At 42.9% G+C, this 20064-nt stretch overlaps 1 protein-coding gene across 1 annotated transcript in view; it reads left to right on the top strand.

Moving 5' to 3' along the window:
- The window catches only part of LOC138671450 (tyrosinase-like), a 222375-nt gene that overhangs the window by 177283 nt on the left and 25028 nt on the right, over nt 1–20064 (top strand). Inside the window, exon 4 of the mRNA XM_069759629.1 lies at nt 11378–11513. Within this exon, the coding sequence (XP_069615730.1) occupies nt 11378–11513 (136 nt within the window). The remainder of the gene's footprint in view (nt 1–11377; nt 11514–20064) is intronic.

Raw genomic sequence — 20064 nt, 5'->3', positions numbered from 1 at the left:
TGGAGGCATAATTCTGATGAGACAAAGTCCGGCAGTGTTGTGAATGGCCGATATGTGTCGTAGAGGGAGTCTGCGTGGTAAGTCTGATGCAATATTGTTGCTCTGGGACCTGTAGTCCCTCAAGAGTATGTATATGTATGGTGTAGTTGTAAGGGAGACTTACTAGGCTAGTTGTGTGAGATGGGCGGGACAAACTAGCCACACATCCACACACTCCCATCCAGGGGAGTGGTTAAGGGTATATAATGTGACCAGGGTGTGGGTCACATGCTCATGTTTGGTCTTGGAGTGTGGACCTGAATGGTCTATGCCGGAAGATCCTGGAAGCCTGTGTTGGAAGTCCTGGAGAACAGGATTCCTGAAGAGCACATGGCGGGGCTCTGAACCTAGCACACGCCAGTGTGTGGAACGGATGGAGATCCGTGTTGAACTGACCGGGGTCAGAGTGAGAAATGTCTGAAGGATACCTCTGTGGAGGAGGTATCTGAGAAACCTGTGCGGCACCAACAGGTAACGGAAAGGGATCCGTGTTATGCTAACCGGGGTTAGAAGAGAGAGACATTGTGTATGGGGCACCTCTGATGCCAAGAGGTGTCCAGGAACCTGTGAAGGTCGCCAGCAGGTAACGGACGAGGTCCATGTCTAATGCTGACTGGGGTCAGAGACGAACTGTGGTGAAGTTGAATATGTACAGACAGTGTTCAAGCTGTTACCAAGTTCTGAGGATGTGGTTTATGCTGATGTGAAATAAACCTAGAGACTGTTTTATAAGAAATCCGTGCCTGAGTGCGTTAATCCCGTGCCAAGCGAGTGTCCCCCAAGACACATAGTAGGCGCTATGCTACACCACCCAGAGTTATGACAAGTAATAGTTTCTTAATAACTTTCTAAAGGGGGCGTAACCAACCCACCCTGTGAGGTCATCCAGGGGGAAGACCCTTAGTTTTGGGCAAAGGTATAAAGCTCAGAGGCCCAGAAAAAGGGGTGTCTTTTGCCTGGGGAAGCAGCTGCCGGAAGCTGTGCATTTGTACCCGTCGATCTGGGAAAATTCCCCTCCTCCACATCCACACGGCATACCAATGACTGAGATGTGTAAGTTTTTATTTTAATCCCTTTTATTTCTAGCTGTCTGTATATACTGTAGTTTGTCTCTTTTGTAACATCTTTTGCATTTTTGTAAACATTGCCTATATTTTCTGGAGTATATCTATCAAATATACTAGTTTTGTATGCCTTGCTCTATGAACAGACCGCCATGTCCTCCACACTAACCTACGCTACCCTGTGGGTGGGCTCCTGACCTGATATTGGTTTTTAATGTCAAACAAGGTGGCAACAAAGTGTTCTGGGGTATTTGGGAGACCCTGGCAGTGACGGAATGGAGGTTCATGTGTGTATTTCCTGCCTGAGACCAGGGATATACATATCACCCTCACTGCAGAGTGCCTAATAGCCAGTACATAACCAGGCAGCCTTTCTGATGACAACTTATCCTAGGTGTAGTTCCCTGACTGTCCTGAAGATAAGGGGGCACCAGAGGGCTGCAAGTTCCTAACCTGAACTGGAAAGTGGTATATAAAAAATCCCACTTTATTATACCACACACACTCCAGTTCCTGACACATAGGGAGAACTATACTGAGGCACCTAAAAGGGAACAACTACATGGGGAGAATTATACTGAGACACCTAAAGGGGAACAACTACATGGGGAGAATTATACTGAGACACCTAAAGGGGAACAACTACATGGGGAGAATTATACTGAGACAACTAAAGGGAAACAACTACATGGAGAGAACTATACTGAGACAACTAAAGGGGAACAACTACATGGGGAGAACTATACTGAGACAACTAAAGGGGAACAACTACATGGGGAGAACTATACTGAGACAACTAAAGGGAAACAACTACATGGGGAGAACTATACTGCGACAACTAAAGGGAACAACTACATGGGGAGAACTATACTGAGACAACTAAAGGGGAACAACTACGTGGGTAGAACTATACTGAGACAACTAAAGGGAACAACTACATGGGGAGAACTATACTGAGACACCTAAAAGGGAACAACTACATGGGGAGAACTATACTGAGACAACTAAAGGGAACAACTACATGGGGAGAACTATACTGAGGCACCTAAAAGGGAACAACTACATGGGGAGAATTATACTGAGACAACTAAAGGGAACAACTACATGGGGAGAACTATACTGCGACAACTAAAGGGAACAACTACATGGGGAGAACTATACTGAGATAACTAAAGGGGAACAACTACGTGGGTAGAACTATACTGAGACAACTAAAGGGAACAACTACATGGGGAGAACTATACTGAGACACCTAAAAGGGAACAACTACATGGGGAGAACTATACTGAGACAACTAAAGGGAACAACTACATGGGGAGAATTATACTGAGGCACCTAAAAGGGAACAACTACATGGGGAGAATTATACTGAGACACCTAAAGGGGAACAACTACATGGGGAGAATTATACTGAGACACCTAAAGGGAAACAACTACATGGGGAGAACTATACTGAGACACCTAAAGGGAAACAACTACATGGGGAGAACTATACTGAGACACCTAAAAGGGAACAACTACATGGGGAGAATTATACTGAGACAACTAATGGGGAACAACTACATGGGGAGAACTATACTGAGACAACTAAAGGGGAACAACTACGTGGGTAGAACTATACTGAGACAACTAAAGGGAACAACTACATGGGGAGAACTATACTGAGACACCTAAAAGGGAACAACTACATGGGGAGAACTATACTGAGACAACTAAAGGGAACAACTACATGGGGAGAACTATACTGAGACAACTAAAGGGAACAACTACTTGGGGAGAACTATACTGAGACAACTAAAGGGAACAACTACATGGGGAGAACTATACTGAGACAACTAAAGGGAACAACTACATGGGGAGAACTATACTGAGACACCTAAAAGGGAACAACTACATGGGGAGAACTATACTGAGACAACTAAAGGGAAACAACTACATGGGGAGAACTATACTGAGACAACTAAAGGGGAACAACTACATGGGGAGAACTATACTGAGAAAACTAAAGGGAAACAACTACATGGGGAGAACTATACTGCGAAAACTAAAGGGAAACAACTACATGGGGAGAACTATACTGCGACAACTAAAGGGAAACAACTACATGGAGAGAACTATACTGAGACAACTAAAGGGAAACAACTACATGGGGAGAACTATACTGAGACAACCAAAGGGAAACAACTACATGGAGAGAACTATACTGAGAAAACTAAAGGGAAACAACTACATGGGGAGAACTATACTGAGACACCTAAAAGGGAACAACTACATGGGGAGAACTATACTGAGAAAACTAAAGGGAAACAACTACATGGGGAGAACTATACTGAGAAAACTAAAGGGAAACAACTACATGGGGAGAACTATACTGAGACACCTAAAAGGGAACAACTACATGGAGAGAACTATACTGAGAAAACTAAAGGGAAACAACTACATGGGGAGAACTATACTGAGACACCTAAAAGGGAAACAACTACATGGGGAGAACTATACTGAGAAAACTAAAGGGAAACAACTACATGGGGAGAACTATACTGAGAAAACCAAAGGGAAACAACTACATGGGGAGAACTATACTGAGACACCTAAAAGGGAACAACTACATGGGGAGAACTATACTGAGACAACTAAAGGGAAACAACTACATGGGGAGAACTATACTGAGACACCTAAAAGGGAACAACTACGTGGGTAGAACTATACTGAGACAACTAAAGGGAACAACTACATGGGGAGAACTATACTGAGACAACTAAAGGGAAACAACAACATGGAGAGAACTATACTGAGACAACTAAAGGGAACAACTACGTGGGTAGAACTATACTGAGACAACTAAAGGGAACAACTACATGGGGAGAACTATACTGAGACACCTAAAAGGGAACAACTACATGGGGAGAACTATACTGAGACAACTAAAGGGAAACAACTACATGGGGAGAACTATACTGAGAAAACTAAAGGGAACAACTACATGGGGAGAACTATACTGAGACAACTAAAGGGAAACAACTACATGGAGAGAACTATACTGAGACAACTAAAGGGAACAACTACATGGGGAGAACTATACTGAGACAACTAAAGGGAAACAACTACATGGGGAGAACTATACTGCGACAACTAAAGGGAACAACTACATGGGGAGAACTATACTGAGAAAACTAAAGGGAAACAACTACATGGAGAGAACTATACTGAGAAAACTAAAGGGAAACAACTACATGGGGAGAACTATACTGAGACACCTAAAGGGAAACAACTACATGGGGAGAACTATACTGAGACAACTAAAGGGAAACAACTACATGGGGAGAACTATACTGAGACACCTAAAGGGAAACAACTACATGGGGAGAACTATACTGAGACAACCAAAGGGGAACAACTACATGGGGAGAACTATACTGAGACACCTAAAAGGGAACAACTACATGGGGAGAACTATACTGAGAAAACTAAAGGGAAACAACTACATGGGGAGAACTATACTGAGAAAACTAAAGGGAAACAACTACATGGAGAGAACTATACTGAGAAAACTAAAGGGAAACAACTACATGGGGAGAACTATACTGAGAAAACTAAAGGGAAACAACTACATGGGGAGAACTATACTGCGACAACTAAAGGGAAACAACTACATGGGGAGAACTATACTGAGAAAACTAAAGGGAAACAACTACATGGGGAGAACTATACTGCGACAACTAAAGGGAAACAACTACATGGGGAGAACTATACTGCGACAACTAAAGGGAAACAACTACATGGGGAGAACTATACTGAGACAACCAAAGGGGAACAACTACATGGGGAGAACTATACTGCGACAACTAAAGGGAAACAACTACATGGAGAGAACTATACTGAGACAACTAAAGGGGAACAACTACATGGGGAGAACTATACTGAGAAAACTAAAGGGAAACAACTACATGGGGAGAACTATACTGAGACAACTAAAGGGAAACAACTGCATGGAGAGAACTATACTGAGAAAACTAAAGGGAAACAACTACATGGGGAGAACTATACTGCGACAACTAAAGGGAAACAACTACATGGAGAGAACTATACTGAGACAACTAAAGGGGAACAACTACATGGGGAGAACTATACTGAGACAACTGAAGGGGAACAACTACATGGGGAGAACTATACTGAGACAACTAAAGGGAAACAACTACATGGGGAGAACTATACTGAGACAACTAAAGGGGAACAACTACATGAGAAGAACTATACTGAGACAGCTAATGGGGAACAGCTACATGGGGAGAACTATATTGAGAAAACTAAAGGGGAACAACTACATGGAGAGAACTATACTGAGACAACTAAAGGGGAACAACTACATGAGGAGAACTATACTGAGAAAACTAAAGGGGAACAGCTACATGGGGATAACTATACTGAGACAACTAAAGGAGAGCAAATACATGGGGAAAACTATACTGAGAAAACTAAAGTGGAACAACTACATGGGGAGAACTATACTGAGACAACTAAAGGGAAACAACTACATGGGGAGAACTATACTGAGAAAACTAAAGGGAAACAACTACATGGAGAGAACTATACTGAGACAACTAAAGCAGAACAAATACATTGGTAGAACTATACTGAGAAAACTAAAGGGGAACAACTACATGGGGAGAACTATACTGAGACAACTAAATGGGAACAACTACATGAAGAGAACTATACTGAGACAACTAAAGGGGAACAACTACATAGGGAGAACTATACTGAGAAAACGAAAGAGGAACAACTACATAGGGAGAACTATACTGAGAAAACTAAAGGGGAACAACTACATAGGGAGAACTATACCGAGATGACGAAAGCAGAACAAATACATTGGGAGAACTATACTGAGAAAACTAAAGGGGAACAACTACATGGGGAGAACTATACTGAGACAACTAAATGGGAACAACTACATGAAGAGAACTATACTGAGACAACTAAAGGGGAACAACTACATAGGGAGAACTATACTGAGAAAACTAAAGGGGAACAACTACATAGGGAGAACTATACTGAGAAAACTAAAGGGGAACAACTACATGGGGAGAACTATACTGAGACAACTAAATGGGAACAACTACATGAAGAGAACTATACTGAGACAACTAAAGGGGAACAACTACATAGGGAGAACTATACTGAGAAAACTAAAGGGGAACAACTACATGGAGAGAACTATACTGAGAAAACTAAAGGGGAACAACTACATGGGGAGAACTATACTGAGACAACTAAATGGGAACAACTACATGAAGAGAACTATACTGAGACAACTAAAGGGGAACAACTACATAGGGAGAACTATACTGAGAAAACTAAAGGGGAACAACTACATAGGGAGAACTATACTGAGAAAACTAAAGGGGAACAACTACATGGGGAGAACTATACTGAGACAACTAAATGGGAACAACTACATGAAGAGAACTATACTGAGACAACTAAAGGGGAACAACTACATAGGGAGAACTATACTGAGAAAACTAAAGGGGAACAACTACATGGAGAGAACTATACTGAGACAACTAAAGGGGAACAACTACATAGGGAGAACTATACTGAGAAAACTAAAGGGGAACAACTACATGGGGAGAACTATACTGAGACAACTAAATGGGAACAACTACATGAAGAGAACTATACTGAGACAACTAAAGGGGAACAACTACATGGGGAGAACTATACTGAGACAACTAAAGGGAACAACTACATGGGGACAATTACACAGGGAACAACTGCCTTAGGACAACTACAGAGGAACCACTACAGGGGTACAACTACACAGAGACATCTATAGGGGAACAACTACAAAGTAACAATTACCCCGAGAGAACTATATGGGGACAACTACAGAAAGACTGCACCAAGAGAACTAGACAGGAAACCTCTACACAGGGACAATTACAAGTGAACAACTACATGAGGACAAATACAAAGGTAATGACTATACGGGGAATAACTACACAAATAACAGGTATACCAAGAAAACTACATGGTAACAACTACACAGGAAGCAACTACACTAGGAGCACTACACGGGCTCAGCTACATGTAAGTACTGTTGTGAATTCTGCCTTTGGGCTCCCTCCGGTGGTTGTAGGTGGTAATGCAGTTGTCCCTGGGTTGCAGTCCTGGTTAGGTGTATCTGATGATTGCAGTTCTGACTGGGGTATTTAGGTGTGCAGGATTCATTAGTCCTTGCCAGTTGTCCATGGTTTTTGGGAGGTGTTGGACCTCTGTCTGGCTCCTCCTTCCTTGCTACCAAATCAGCAAAGATAAGTGTCTGGGTTTTGTTTCTGTGGCACACATGCTGTGTGCTTTATAATTCAGTGCTATTCTTTAGTTTTTTCTTGTCCAGCTCAGATTGTGTCAGTATTTACTCAGTCTAGTTGGATTCTCAGGAGTTGCAGATATACGTTCCACGTCTTTAGTTAGATGGTGGGTTTTCCGTGGTTGCAGGTACATAATCCTGTGTTGGATTGGAAGTCTATATCTGTGACTAGTTGGAGTTGTCAGGGGGTTCATAATGATGTTCCTTTGATGTCAATCTCCTCTTCTTCCTCTTCTGAAATTCCAGAGTTTTGTCTGATTTTCAGGATGTATTCGATGAGCCCAAGTCCAGTTTTCTTCCACCGCACAGGGACTGCGATTGTGCTATTGACTTGATTCCAGGCTGTAAGTTTCCTAAGGGTCGACTTTTCAACCTGTCTGTGCCTGAACATGCCGCCATGCGGAGCTATATTAAGGAGTCTTTGGAGAAAGGGCATATTCGGCCATCTTCTTCACCGTTGGGAGCGGGGTTCTTTTTTGTTGCTAAAAAAGATGGTTCCTTGAGACCCTGTATTGATTATCGCCTCTTGAATAGGATCACGGTCAAGTTTCAATACCCTTTACTTTTGCTTTCCGATTTGTTTGCTAGGATTAAGGGGGCTAGTTGGTTTACGAAGATTGACCTTCGAGGGGCATATAATCTTGTTCATATTAAGCAGGGTAATGAATGGAAAACTGCGTTTAATACGCCCGAAGGCTATTTTGAATACCTTGTGATGCCATTCGGACTCTCTAATGCCCCATCTGTGTTCCAGTCCTTCATGCATGATATCTTTCGGAGTTATCTTGATAAATTCATGATTGTATATTTGGATGATATTTAGATTTTTTCCGATGATTGGGAGTCTCATGTGAAACAGGTCAGGATGGTATTTCAGATCCTTCGTGATAATGCTTTGTTTGTGAAGGGGTCTAAGTGTCTCTTTGGGGTGCAGAAGGTTTCTTTTTTGGGCTTCATTTTTTCTCCCTCATCTATGGAGATGGATCCGGTTAAGGTTCAGGCCATTCATGATTGGATTCAGCCCACATCCGTGAAGAGCCTTGGGTTTTGCAAATTTTTATCGCCGTTTCATTGCTAACTTTTCCAGTGTGGTTAAACCCTTGACCGATTTGACGAAGAAAGGCACTGATGTGGCGAATTGGTCCTCTGCGGCTGTCTCTGCCTTTCAGGAGCTTAAAAGCCGATTTACTTCTGCTCCGGTGTTGCGCCAACCGGATGTTTCTCTTCCGTTTCAGGTTGAGATTAACGCTTCTGAGATTGGGGCAAGGGCCGTTTTGTCTCAGAGGGATCCTGTTGGTTCCTTGATGAAACCGTGTGCCTTCTTTTCCCGTAAGTTTTCGCCTGCTAAACGCAATTATGATGTCGGCAATCGGGAGTTGTTGGCAATGAAGTGGGCATTTGAGGAATGGCGACATTGGCTTGAGGGAGCTAAGCACCGTATTGTGGTCTTGACCGATCATAAGAATCTGATTTACCTCGAGTCTGCCAAACGGCTGAATCCTAGACAGGCTCGATGGTCTTTGTTTTTTTCCCGTTTTGAATTTGTGGTCTCGTATCTTCCAGGTTCTAAGAACATTAAGGCTGATGCCCTCTCTAGGAGTTTTTTGCCTGATTCTCCTGAGGTCCTTGAACCGGTCGGCATTCTGTCCAGTGGGGAAACTGTTTGTTCCTGACAGATGGACTAGTAGAGTGATTTCTGAGGTTCACTGTTCTGTGTTGGCTGGTCATCCTGGTATTTTTGGTACCAGAGACTTGGTTGGTAGGTCCTTTTGGTGGCCTTCTTTGTCACGTGATGTGCGTTCTTTTGTGCAGTCCTGTGGGACTTGTGCGCGGGAAAAGCCTTGTTGTTTCCATGCTAGTGGGTTGCTTTTGCCATTACCGGTCAATGAGAGGCCCTGGACGCATATTTCTATGGATTTTATTTCTGATCTTCCGGTTTCCCAGAGGATGTCGGTTATCTGGGTTGTTTGTGACCGGTTCTCTAAGATGGTTCATTTGGTGCCTTTGCCTAAATTGCCTTCCTCTTCAGATTTGGTTCCGTTGTTTTTTCAGCATGTGGTTCGTTTGCATGGTATTCCGGAGAATATTGTGTCCGACAGAGGTTCCCAGTTTGTTTCTAGGTTTTGGCGGGCCTTTTGTGGTAGGCTGGGCATTGATTTGTCTTTTTCTTCTGCATTTCATCCTCAGACAAATGGTCAGACCGAGCGAACTAATCAGACTTTGGAGACTTATTTGAGATGCTTTGTGTCTGCTGATCAGGATGATTGGGTGGCTTTCTTGCCATTGGCCGAGTTTGCCCTTAATAATCGGGTTAGTTCGGCTTCTTTGGTTTCGCCTTTCTTTTGTAATTTTGGTTTTTATCCTAGTTTTTCTTCTGGGCAGGTTGAGCCTTCTGACTGTCCTGGTGTGGATTCTGTGGTTGACAGGTTGCAGCAGATTTGGGCTCATGTGGTGGACAATTTGGTGTTGTCTCAGGAGGAGGCTCAACGTTTTGCTAACCGTCGTCGGTGTGTTGGCTCCCGGCTTCGTGTTGGGGATCTGGTCTGGTTGTCTTCCCGTCATGTTCCTATGAAGGTTTCTTCCCCTAAGTTTAAGCCTCGGTTTATTGGTCCTTATAGGATTTCTGGGATTATTAATCCGGTGTCTTTTCGATTGGAGATTCCGGCCTCTTTTCTTATCCATAATGTCTTCCATAGATCTTTATTGCGGAAATATGTGGTGCCCGTTGTTCCCTTTGTTGATCCTCCGACCCCTGTGTTGGTTGATGGGGAGTTGGAGTATGTGGTTGAGAAGATTTTGGATTCTCGTTTTTCGAGGCGGAGGCTTCAGTACCTTGTCAAATGGAAGGGTTTTGGCCAGGAGAATAATTCTTGGGTTTTTGCCTCTGATGTCCATGCTGCTGATTTGGTTTGTGCCTTTCATCTGGCTCGTCCTGATCGGCCTTGGGGCTCTGGTGAGGGTTCGGTGACCCCTCCTCAAGGGGGGGGGTACTGTTGTGAATTCTGCCTTTGGGCTCCCTCCGGTGGTTGTAGGTGGTAATGCAGTTGTCCCTGGGTTGCAGTCCTGGTCAGGTGTATCTGCTGATTGCAGTTCTGACTGGGGTATTTAGGTGTGCAGGATTCATTAGTCCTTGCCAGTTGTCCATGGTTTTTGGGAGGTGTTGGACCTCTGTCTTGTTCCTCCTGCCTTGCTGCCAAATCAGCAAAGATAAGTGTCTGGTTTTGTTTCTGTGGCACACATACTGTGTGCTTTATAATTCAGTGCTATTCTTTTGTTTTTTCCTTGTCCAGCTTAGATTGTGTCAGTATTTTCTCAGTCTAGTTGGATTCTCAGGAGTTGCAGATATACGTTCCACGTCTTTAGTTAGATGTTGGAATTTTTTGTATTATCTGCTGTGGATATTTTTGGAAGGGTTTTAATACTGACCGCTTAGTGTTCTGTCCTATCCTTTCCTATTTAGCTAGAGTGGCCTATTTTGCTAAATCCTGTTTTCTGCCTGCGTGTGTCTTTCCTCTCCTACTCACAGTCAATATTCGTGGGGGGCTGCCTATCCTTTGGGGTTCTGCTCTGAGGCAAGGTAGAATTCCTATTTCCATCTATAGGGGTATTTAGTCCTCCGGCTGTGTCGAGGTGTCTAGGGTTTGTTAGGCACACCCCACGACTACTTCTAGTTGCGGTGTTAGTTCAGGATTTGCGGTCAGTACAGTTACCACCTACTTCAGAGAAGGATTCATGCGGCTCCAAGGTCACCGGATCATAACAAAGTACTATATGTGAGAGACACAGGATATAATGTAAAGAGAATGTTCATTATGGGTACACGGTCACATACATTACACATCTCATATGTTTTCATAGCATACTCAGTTTTTTACTGTAATTTCCTCATTTTCTCCTGCAGGGTTTATGAACAGGTTTGAGAATCCGGTCTCGTCTATGCACAATCTGTTTCACGAGTACTGTGGAGGAACCATGTCTGATGTCGCCATCGCCTGTAATGACCCCATGTTTGTCTTTCACCACACGTTCATAGACAAGTGAGTAAGAACAAATTACCGGCTACGAATGCCAGTACATGCAGCTTCATTCTAAATTTCACATAACTATCAGGAAATCTCTAATACTTGTACAGGGAATTTTTCACATCAAGACGTATGACGTGTAAGTTACATGTAGAAGTATGACATGAATATTGCATGTAGGTGTGAAACGTATATATTACATGTAGGTATAGAGTGAGCTTAGAGATGAGGGAAAATTTAGAAATTCTAATTTGCCAATTGTTGAATTTTTCCCTAAAAAATCATTTTGCATCAAATGAATTTGCCATATATTGTAAATACTGCAAAGTCTTTAATTGACCAGAAATTATGTGTGTAACATTCTTGGGTCTCCTAGGGCTGTAATCTGGTTTAACAGAGGTGAAATTTTAAATGTAGGTATATTAGTTACTCATTGCTACGCAAGACTAGGTAAAAAAAAAAGCAACATGCATCCCTGACATCCTGTATTTTACACGTCAAACCCGAGAATAGTTCTGGAAACTAATATAGCTTAACTGTAATGGAGGCCTTTTGGTTTCAATTAAGGTGTTCAGCATTTAATGGATACTCTAATGGAAACCAAATGGACTACATTATAATTAAAGGGATGCATCTGATGGTGTGGAACAAACACAGCTTGAAACAAAACTGATTGTTGTTCTTGTGTAGTATTCATGTACTGATGGTGGTTCTGGTGCCGTATTTATGATTAAGGGTGCTACACACCAGGAACGTATTGATGTTTTAAGGATGTATCTATCATGATATTTTAATCTTTTTTGCATTTTTTTAACTCATCCATGTTTAAATATTTGCATATTTGTCAAGCTGGACCTCTCCTTCTTTTACTTGCCATACTCATGTACTGATGGTGGCTCTGGTGATGTATTCCTTCAGTGGTGATGGTTCTGCTGATCTATTTCTGTACAGTTGGTCATTCTGGTGCTGTATTCTTGCATTGAATAGGCTTTTATGTTTTATTTATGTACTGATTTTGCTTCTGTTTTCTTGTACTGATTGTGCTTCAGGTCTGGATTCTGTGACGGGGTGTGTGACAGACCAGGCAGGGACAGCAGGCCAATTAATAATCCAACAACTTTTATTGAGACTGGGAGAATATAGCATCAAATGTAGATATGGTTGCTTAGAGGCTGCAAGGTTGCCACACAAATGGGACAACTCCGGGGGTGCCACCCGGTAATCCAACACCAAGGAATGTGCAACAAAAGTCTTTAGATTCGGTCCTCAAGTCCAGCAGGGTGGTGAGACATCACAATCCCATGTGGAAAATGATCTCCAATCTCCACCAGGACCTGTCGGCTGCTGCAAATCCTCGCCCTTCCCAAGACGCATCAACTAACTAAAAATGTGGCTTATTGTCCTACCTCTCTTGGGATCAGCCCCCTTGTCAGGCAGAACTACTCACACCCACCCAGATAAAAATAGCTCAAAGGATGACCAATAGTGATGAGTGAGCACTAAAATGCTCGGGTGCTCGTTGCTCGGGTCGAGCAATTCTCAGGTACTCGGCCAGAACAGCGAGCCCAATGTAAGTCTATGGGAAACCCGAGTATTTTTACCACGATCCCCCCGGGGTCCTTTCAAGGTCTAAAAACATCTGAAAATGATGGAAACACTGCTCAAATGACACAGGGACCTCATGGGGATCGCCCCTGGAAGCATTCCTGACTCCAAGGTCACAGCTTTAATCAGTTTTCTCCGAGATTCTGCCATTTTCCCCGGTGCCACAAAAAAACACATTAAAACAAAACCAAGATGGGTCTTGCTTGGAAATATGTCAAGGTCCATCCTCTGCAGGTTCATGACTTGCCTGTAAGGCCAAATATTTAACCCCAGACCGAAAATTTCCTCCCCCACTTAGGCTTAGTTCAGATGCAGCGTTTTTTAACCCTCCGTCACATACAACTGATCTGACAGGCGCTTCTCTTTTACTTTCATTTCTCCTTCCTCACCAGATTGTGAGGAAACCCCCTCCCTCCAGGTAGTCTCCTGTCTCTTGAAGGTCTGTGAAACCTGATATCACAGTTGGATTCCAGAGCTTCAGGGGAGAGGATATAGCTGCACAGATCTCTCAGGCTCATTGTATGTGAATACGTCACATTCAGTAAGGTTGGTATTTTATGTTTTTATTCATCACAATAGTTTATTTAGCTTGTTTTATGAATGTATAGCACAAAATGTGAGGATATTTCATAGAAATAAGGGAGATTTTATAAAAGAAAGTGTGCTGCTCAGGCATATACAGTAGTTCCATAACATATTCCTTCTCTTGCTTCAGATTATCTGCTGAAATGGAGAGGAAAATGTACAATTTATCCAAACAACTTGATGTTGAGGAAGTAACAAACATGCTGTTAGATGATAGAGACCTCACACAGAAGGAGGATTTAGGAGAGGAAAGTGAGATTGATTCTCATGATGAGGTGGAAGAATGTGTCCTGGATTCTGAAACAGAGCAAGATGGTGACAGTGGTGAGGATGAAGAAGTTGGATCATATTATATTGGAAAAGATAAAAATACTAAATGGAACAAGAAGCCATTCCAGAAAAAACGTACTTCTTCTATCAACACTTCATGATGATGCTGCCATCGATCCTGGGACTGGGGCAGAAAAAAACCCGGAGATTATTACATTTTACAATGCCACCAAAGGGGGTGTGGATACAGCAGATCAGATGTGCTCCACTTTCAACATCAGCAGAAACATCAAACGCTGGCCAATGGTCATATTTTTTGCTATGTTGAATTTGGGTGGTATAAATTCACAAGTAATTTATCTTGAAAACAAGCTTGAACCACTCCGTAGACGATTGTATCTGAAAAAATTGGCCCATGAGCTAGTACTTGGAGAGCTACGCAGGAGAAGCGTGAAAACAATCGGTATCCCCTCTCGCCTTCAAGTTCAGCTCAAAAGGTTCCGCCCAGAAGATGATGGTGAAAAGTCACCATCTGCACCACCTCACAAAAGAAGGAGATGCACCACCTGTCAAACGGAAAGCGGAACCAGAAGGCTTTCAAATTATGAATGTCTCAAATGTCATAAAGCAATTTGCCTGACACATGCAAAAATGGTGTGTAATTCTTGCTATTTGCTCTGCAAGTGTGACTTTTCTGGGGAAACCTCAGCATCTACTTCTGATTGAATATGTTTTTAATAGTACTTAAGGTATCTTAAAATTAAGTTTGTGTTCAAAAATTTTCTTTGTACATTTTTTTGAGAGAGTCAAACTGGGGACTATTTGGCGGGAGTTTTGAAAAGTTTGTATTTCATAGTTATTAGTTTTATGTTAAGTAAATGTTTTTTTTTGCAACTGATTATGTGTAGTCTCTTTTATTACATCCCTATGAAGGTCACTGATCACTTTTAGAGCACTGAAATTGCAAACATTAGATATTATAGGTATTTTTCCAGCAGGCGCCTGACAGGCACATTGTATGTGAACTCGTTAGTCCGAATATTGTATGTGACGGAGGGTTAAGCGTTTTTCAACTTTAACATTGGTTTCACCCACTACAAATGCATTCACTGGGAAATGTCTCTGTAACATGTAACCCCCCTGGCTGGCCATGTGGTATGTGACACATAAGCAGACCCATCTTGTTTCATGTACGAAGGAGGGACTCTTAACCCCTTTCTGACATATGACGTACTATCCCGTCGAGATGGGGTGGGCCCGTATGACCACCGACAGGATAGTACATCATACGCGATTGGCCGCGTTCTCGGGGGGAGCGCGGCCGATCGCGGCTGGGTGTCAGCTGCCTATCGCAGCTGACATCCGGCACTATGTGCCAGGAGCGGTCACAGACTGCCCCCGGCACATTAACCCCCGGCACACCGCGATCAAACATGATCGCGGTGTGCCGGCGGTATAGGGAAGCATCGCGCATGGAGGGAGCTCCCTGCGGGCTTCCCTGAGACCCCCGCAGCAACGGATGTGATCGCATTGCTCCGAGGGTCTCCTACCTCCTTCCTCGTTGCAGGCCCCGGATCCAAGATGGCTGCGGCATCCGGGTCCTGCAGGGAGGGAGGTGGCTTACCAAGTGCCTGCTCAGAGCAGGCGCTTGGTAAGCCTGCAGTGCTCTAAGTCAGATCGCTGATCTGACAGAGTGCTGTGCAAACTGTGAGATCAGCGATCTGTGATGTCCCTCCCCCCGGGACAAAGTAAAAAAAAAAATTTCCACATGTGTAAAAAAAAAAAAAAAATCCTAAACAATGAAAAAAAAAAATACTATTCCCATAAATACATTTCTTTATCTAAATAAAAAAAACAAACAATAAAAGTACACATATTTAGTATCGCCGCGTCCGCAACGACCCAACCTATAAAACTGTCCCACTAGTTAACCCCTTCAGTAAACACCGTAAGAAAAAAAAAGAAGCAAAAAACAACGCTTTATTATCATACCGCCAAACAAAAAGTGGAATAACACGTGATCAAAAAAGGAGCCGCCATACAGCATCATCAGCCAAAAAATAAAAAAGTTATAGTCCTCAGAATAAAGCGATGCAAAAATAATTATTTTTTCTATAAAATAGTTTTTATCGTATAAAAGCGTCAAAACATTAAAAAATGATATAGATGAGGTATCGTTGTAATCGTACTGACCCGAAGAATAAAACTGCTTTATCAATTTTACCAAACGTGGAACGGTATAAACGCCTCCCCCCCAAAAGAAATTCATGAATAGCTGGTTTTTGGTCATTCTGCCTCACAAAAATCGGAATAAAAAGCGATCAAAAATTGTCACGTGCCCGAAAATGTTACCAATAAAAACGTCAACTCGTCCCGCAAAAAACAAGACCTCACATGACTCTGTGGACTCAAAAATGGAAAAATTATAGCTCTCAAAATGTGGTAACGCAAAAAATATTTTTTGCAATAAAAAGCGTCATTCAGTGTGTGACGGCTGCCAATCATAAAAATCCGCTAAAAACCCCGCTATAAAAGTAAATCAAACCCCCTTCATCACCCCCTTAGTTAGGGAAAAATTAAAAAAATGTATTTATTTCCATTTTCCCATTAGGGCTAGGGTTAGGGCTAGGGTTAGGGCTAATGTTAGGGTTGGAGCTAGGGATAAGGCTACAGTTAGGGTTGGGGCTAAAGTTAGGGTTAGGGCTAGGGTTAGGGTTGGGGCTAGGGTTAAGGCTACAGTTCGGGTTGGGGCTAAAGTTAGGGTTAGGGCTAGGGTTAGGGCTAGGGTTAGGGCTAGGGTTAGAGTTGGGGCTAGGGTTAAGGCTACAGTTAGGGTTGGGGCTAAAGTTAGGGTTAGGGCTAGGGTTAGGGCTAGGGTTAGGGCTAGGGTTAGAGTTGGGGCTAGGGTTAAGGCTACAGTTAGGGTTGGGGCTAAAGTTAGGGCTAGGGCTAGGGTTAGGGCAAGGGTTAGGGCTAGGGTTGGGGCTAGGGTTAAGGCTACAGTTTGGGTTGGGGCTAAAGTTAGGGCTAGGGTTAGGGTTAGGGCTAGGGTTAGGGTTAGGGCTAGGGTTAGGGCTAGGGTTAGGGTTAGGGCTAGGGTTAGGGCTAGGGTTAGGGCTAGGGTTAGGATTAGGGTTAGGGCTAGGGTTAGGGCTAGGGCTACAGTTTGGGTTGGGGCTAAAGTTACAGTTAGGGTTTAGATTACATTTACGGTTGGGAATAGGGTTGGGATTAGGGTTAGGGGTGTGTCAGGGTTAGAGGTGAGGTTAGGGTTACTGTTGGGATTAGGGTTAGGCGTGTGTTTAGATTAGGGTTTCAGTTATAATTGGGGTTTTTCCACTGTTTCGGCACATCAGGGGCTCTCAAAACACGACATGACGTCCGATCTCAATTCCAGCCAATTCTGCGTTGAAAAAGTAAAACAGTGCTCCTTCCCTTCCAAGCTCTCCCGTGTGCCCAAACAGGAGTTTACCCCAACATATGGGGTATCAGCGTACTCAGGACAAATAGGACAACAACTTTTGGGGTCCAATTTCTCCTGTTACCATAGGGAAAATACAAAACTGGGGGCTAAAAAATAATTTTTGTGGGAAAAAACTTTTGTTTTATTTTAACGGCTCTGCATTATAAACTTCTGTGAAGCCCTTGGTGGGTCAAAGTGCTCACCACACCTCTAGATAAGTTCCTTAGGGGGTCTACTTTCCAAAATGGTGTCACTTGTGGGGGGGGTTCCTTCCCTTCCGAGCTCTCCCATGCGCCCAAACAGTGGTTTACCCCAACATATGGGGTATCAGCGTACTCAGGACAAATTGTACAACAACTTTTGGGGTCCAATTTCTTCTCTTACCCTTGGGAAATTAAAAAATTGGGGGCGAAAATTCATTTTTGTGAAAAATATGATTTTTTATTTTTACGGTTCTGCATTATAAACTTCTGTAACGCACTTGGTGGGTCAAAGTGCTCACCACACCTCTAGATAAGTTCCTTAGGGGGGTCTACTTTCCAAAATCGTGTCATTTGTTGGGGGTTTCAATGTTTAGGCACATCAGTGGCTCTCCAAACGCAACATGGCGTCCCATCTCGATTCCAGTCAATTTTGCATTGAAAAGTCAAATTTGCTTCCGAGCTCTGTCATGCGCCCAAACAGTGGTTTACCCCCACATATGGGGTATCGGTGTACTCAGGACAAATTGTACAAAAACTTTTGGGGTCCACTTTCTCCTGTTACCTTTGGTAAAATAAAACAAATTGTGAAAAAAAGTTAAATGCTCATTTTTATTTAATTAAACATTCCAAAAATTCCTGTGAAACACCTGAAGGGTTAATAAACTTCTTGAATGTGGTTTTGAGCACCTTGAGGGGTGCAGTTTTTAGAATGGTGTCACACTTGGGCATTTTCTATCATATAGACCCCTCAAAATGACTTCAAATGAGATGTGGTCCCTAAAAAAAATGGTGTTGTAAAAATGAGAAATTGCTGGTCAACTTTTAACCCTTATAACTCCCTAACAAAAAAAAATTGGGTTCCAAAATTGTGCTGATGTAAAGTAGACATGTGGGAAATGTTACTTATTAAGTATTTTGTGTGACATATCTCTGTGATTTAATTGCATAAAAATTCAAAGTTGGAAAATTGCAAAATTTTCGCCAAATTTCCGTTTTCTTCACAAATAAACGCAGGTACTATCAAAGAAATTTTACCACTATCATGAAGTACAATATGTCACGAAAAAACAATCTCAGAATCACCAGGATCCATTGAAGCTCCAGAGTTATAACCTCATAAAGGGACAGTGGTCAGAATTGTAAAAATTGGCCCGGACATTAACGTGCAAACCACCCTTGGGGGTAAAGGGGTTAAAGTCACAGAGCCTATTTTTACTGGTGCATCAGGCGGCATTAATCTTCTTAAAGGCCATTATTAACCCCTTCACGACATGCGCCATACTAGTACGGCGCATGTCGTGTCTCCCCCTTTGATGTGGGCTCCGGCGGTGAGCCCACATCAAAGTCGCGACATGTCAGCTGTTTTGAACAGCTGACATGTGCGCGCAATATCGGCGGGTGAAATTGCTATTCACCCGCCGCTATTAACCTGTTAAATGCCGCTGTCAAACACAGACAGCGGCATTTAACTACCGCATCCGGCCGGGCGGCCGGATATGACGTCATCGCCGACCCCCGTCACATGATCGGGGGTCGGCGGTGCATCAGGAAGATAACCATAGAGGTCCTTGAGACCTCTATGGTTACTGATGCCGGCCTGCTGTGAGCGCCCCCCTGTGGTCGGCGCTCACAGCACACCTGCATTTCAGCTACATAGCAGCCATCTGATGATCGCTGCTATGTAGCAGAGCCGATCAGGCTATGCCAGCTTCTCCCATGGAGACTATTGAAGAATGGCACAAGTAAAAAAAAATGTTTTTAAAAATATGAAAAAAATATAAAAAATATAAAAGTTTAAATCACCCCCCTTTCGCCCCATCCTAAATAAAACAATAAAAAAAAACCAAACATACACGTATTTGGTATCGCCGTGTTCAGAATCGCCCAATCTATCAATTAAAAAAAGCATTAACCTGATCGCTAAACGACGTAGCGAGAAAAAAAATCAGAAACGCCAGAATTACGTTTTTTTGGTCGCCGCGACATTGCATTAAAATGCAATAACGGGCGATCAAAAGAACGTATCTGCGCAAAAATGGTATCATTAAAAACATCATCTCGGCACGCAAAAAATAAGCCCTCAACCGACCCCAGATCACGAAAAATGGAGACGCTACGGGTATCGGAAAATGGCACTTTTTTTTTTTTTTTTTTTTTAGCAAAGTTTGGAATTTTTTTTCACCACTTAGATAAAAAATAATCTAGTCATGTTAGGTGTCTATGAACTCGTACTGAACTGGAGAATCATAATGGCAGCTCAGTTTTAGCATTTAGTGAACCTAGCAAAAAAGCCAAACAAAAAACAAGTGTGTGATTGCACTTTTTTAGCAATTTCACCGCACTTGGAATTTTTTCCCGTTTTCTAGTAAAAGACATGCTAAAACCAATGATGTTGTTCAAAAGCACAACTCGTCCCGCAAAAAATAAGCCCTCACATGGC

The sequence above is a fragment of the Ranitomeya imitator genome, chromosome 3 (assembly GCF_032444005.1).
Source record: "Ranitomeya imitator isolate aRanImi1 chromosome 3, aRanImi1.pri, whole genome shotgun sequence".
In the NCBI taxonomy this organism is placed as follows: Eukaryota; Metazoa; Chordata; class Amphibia; order Anura; family Dendrobatidae; genus Ranitomeya; species Ranitomeya imitator.
The sequence above is the reverse complement of the archived record's forward strand: the minus strand, read 5'-3'. Positions and strand labels throughout refer to the sequence as shown.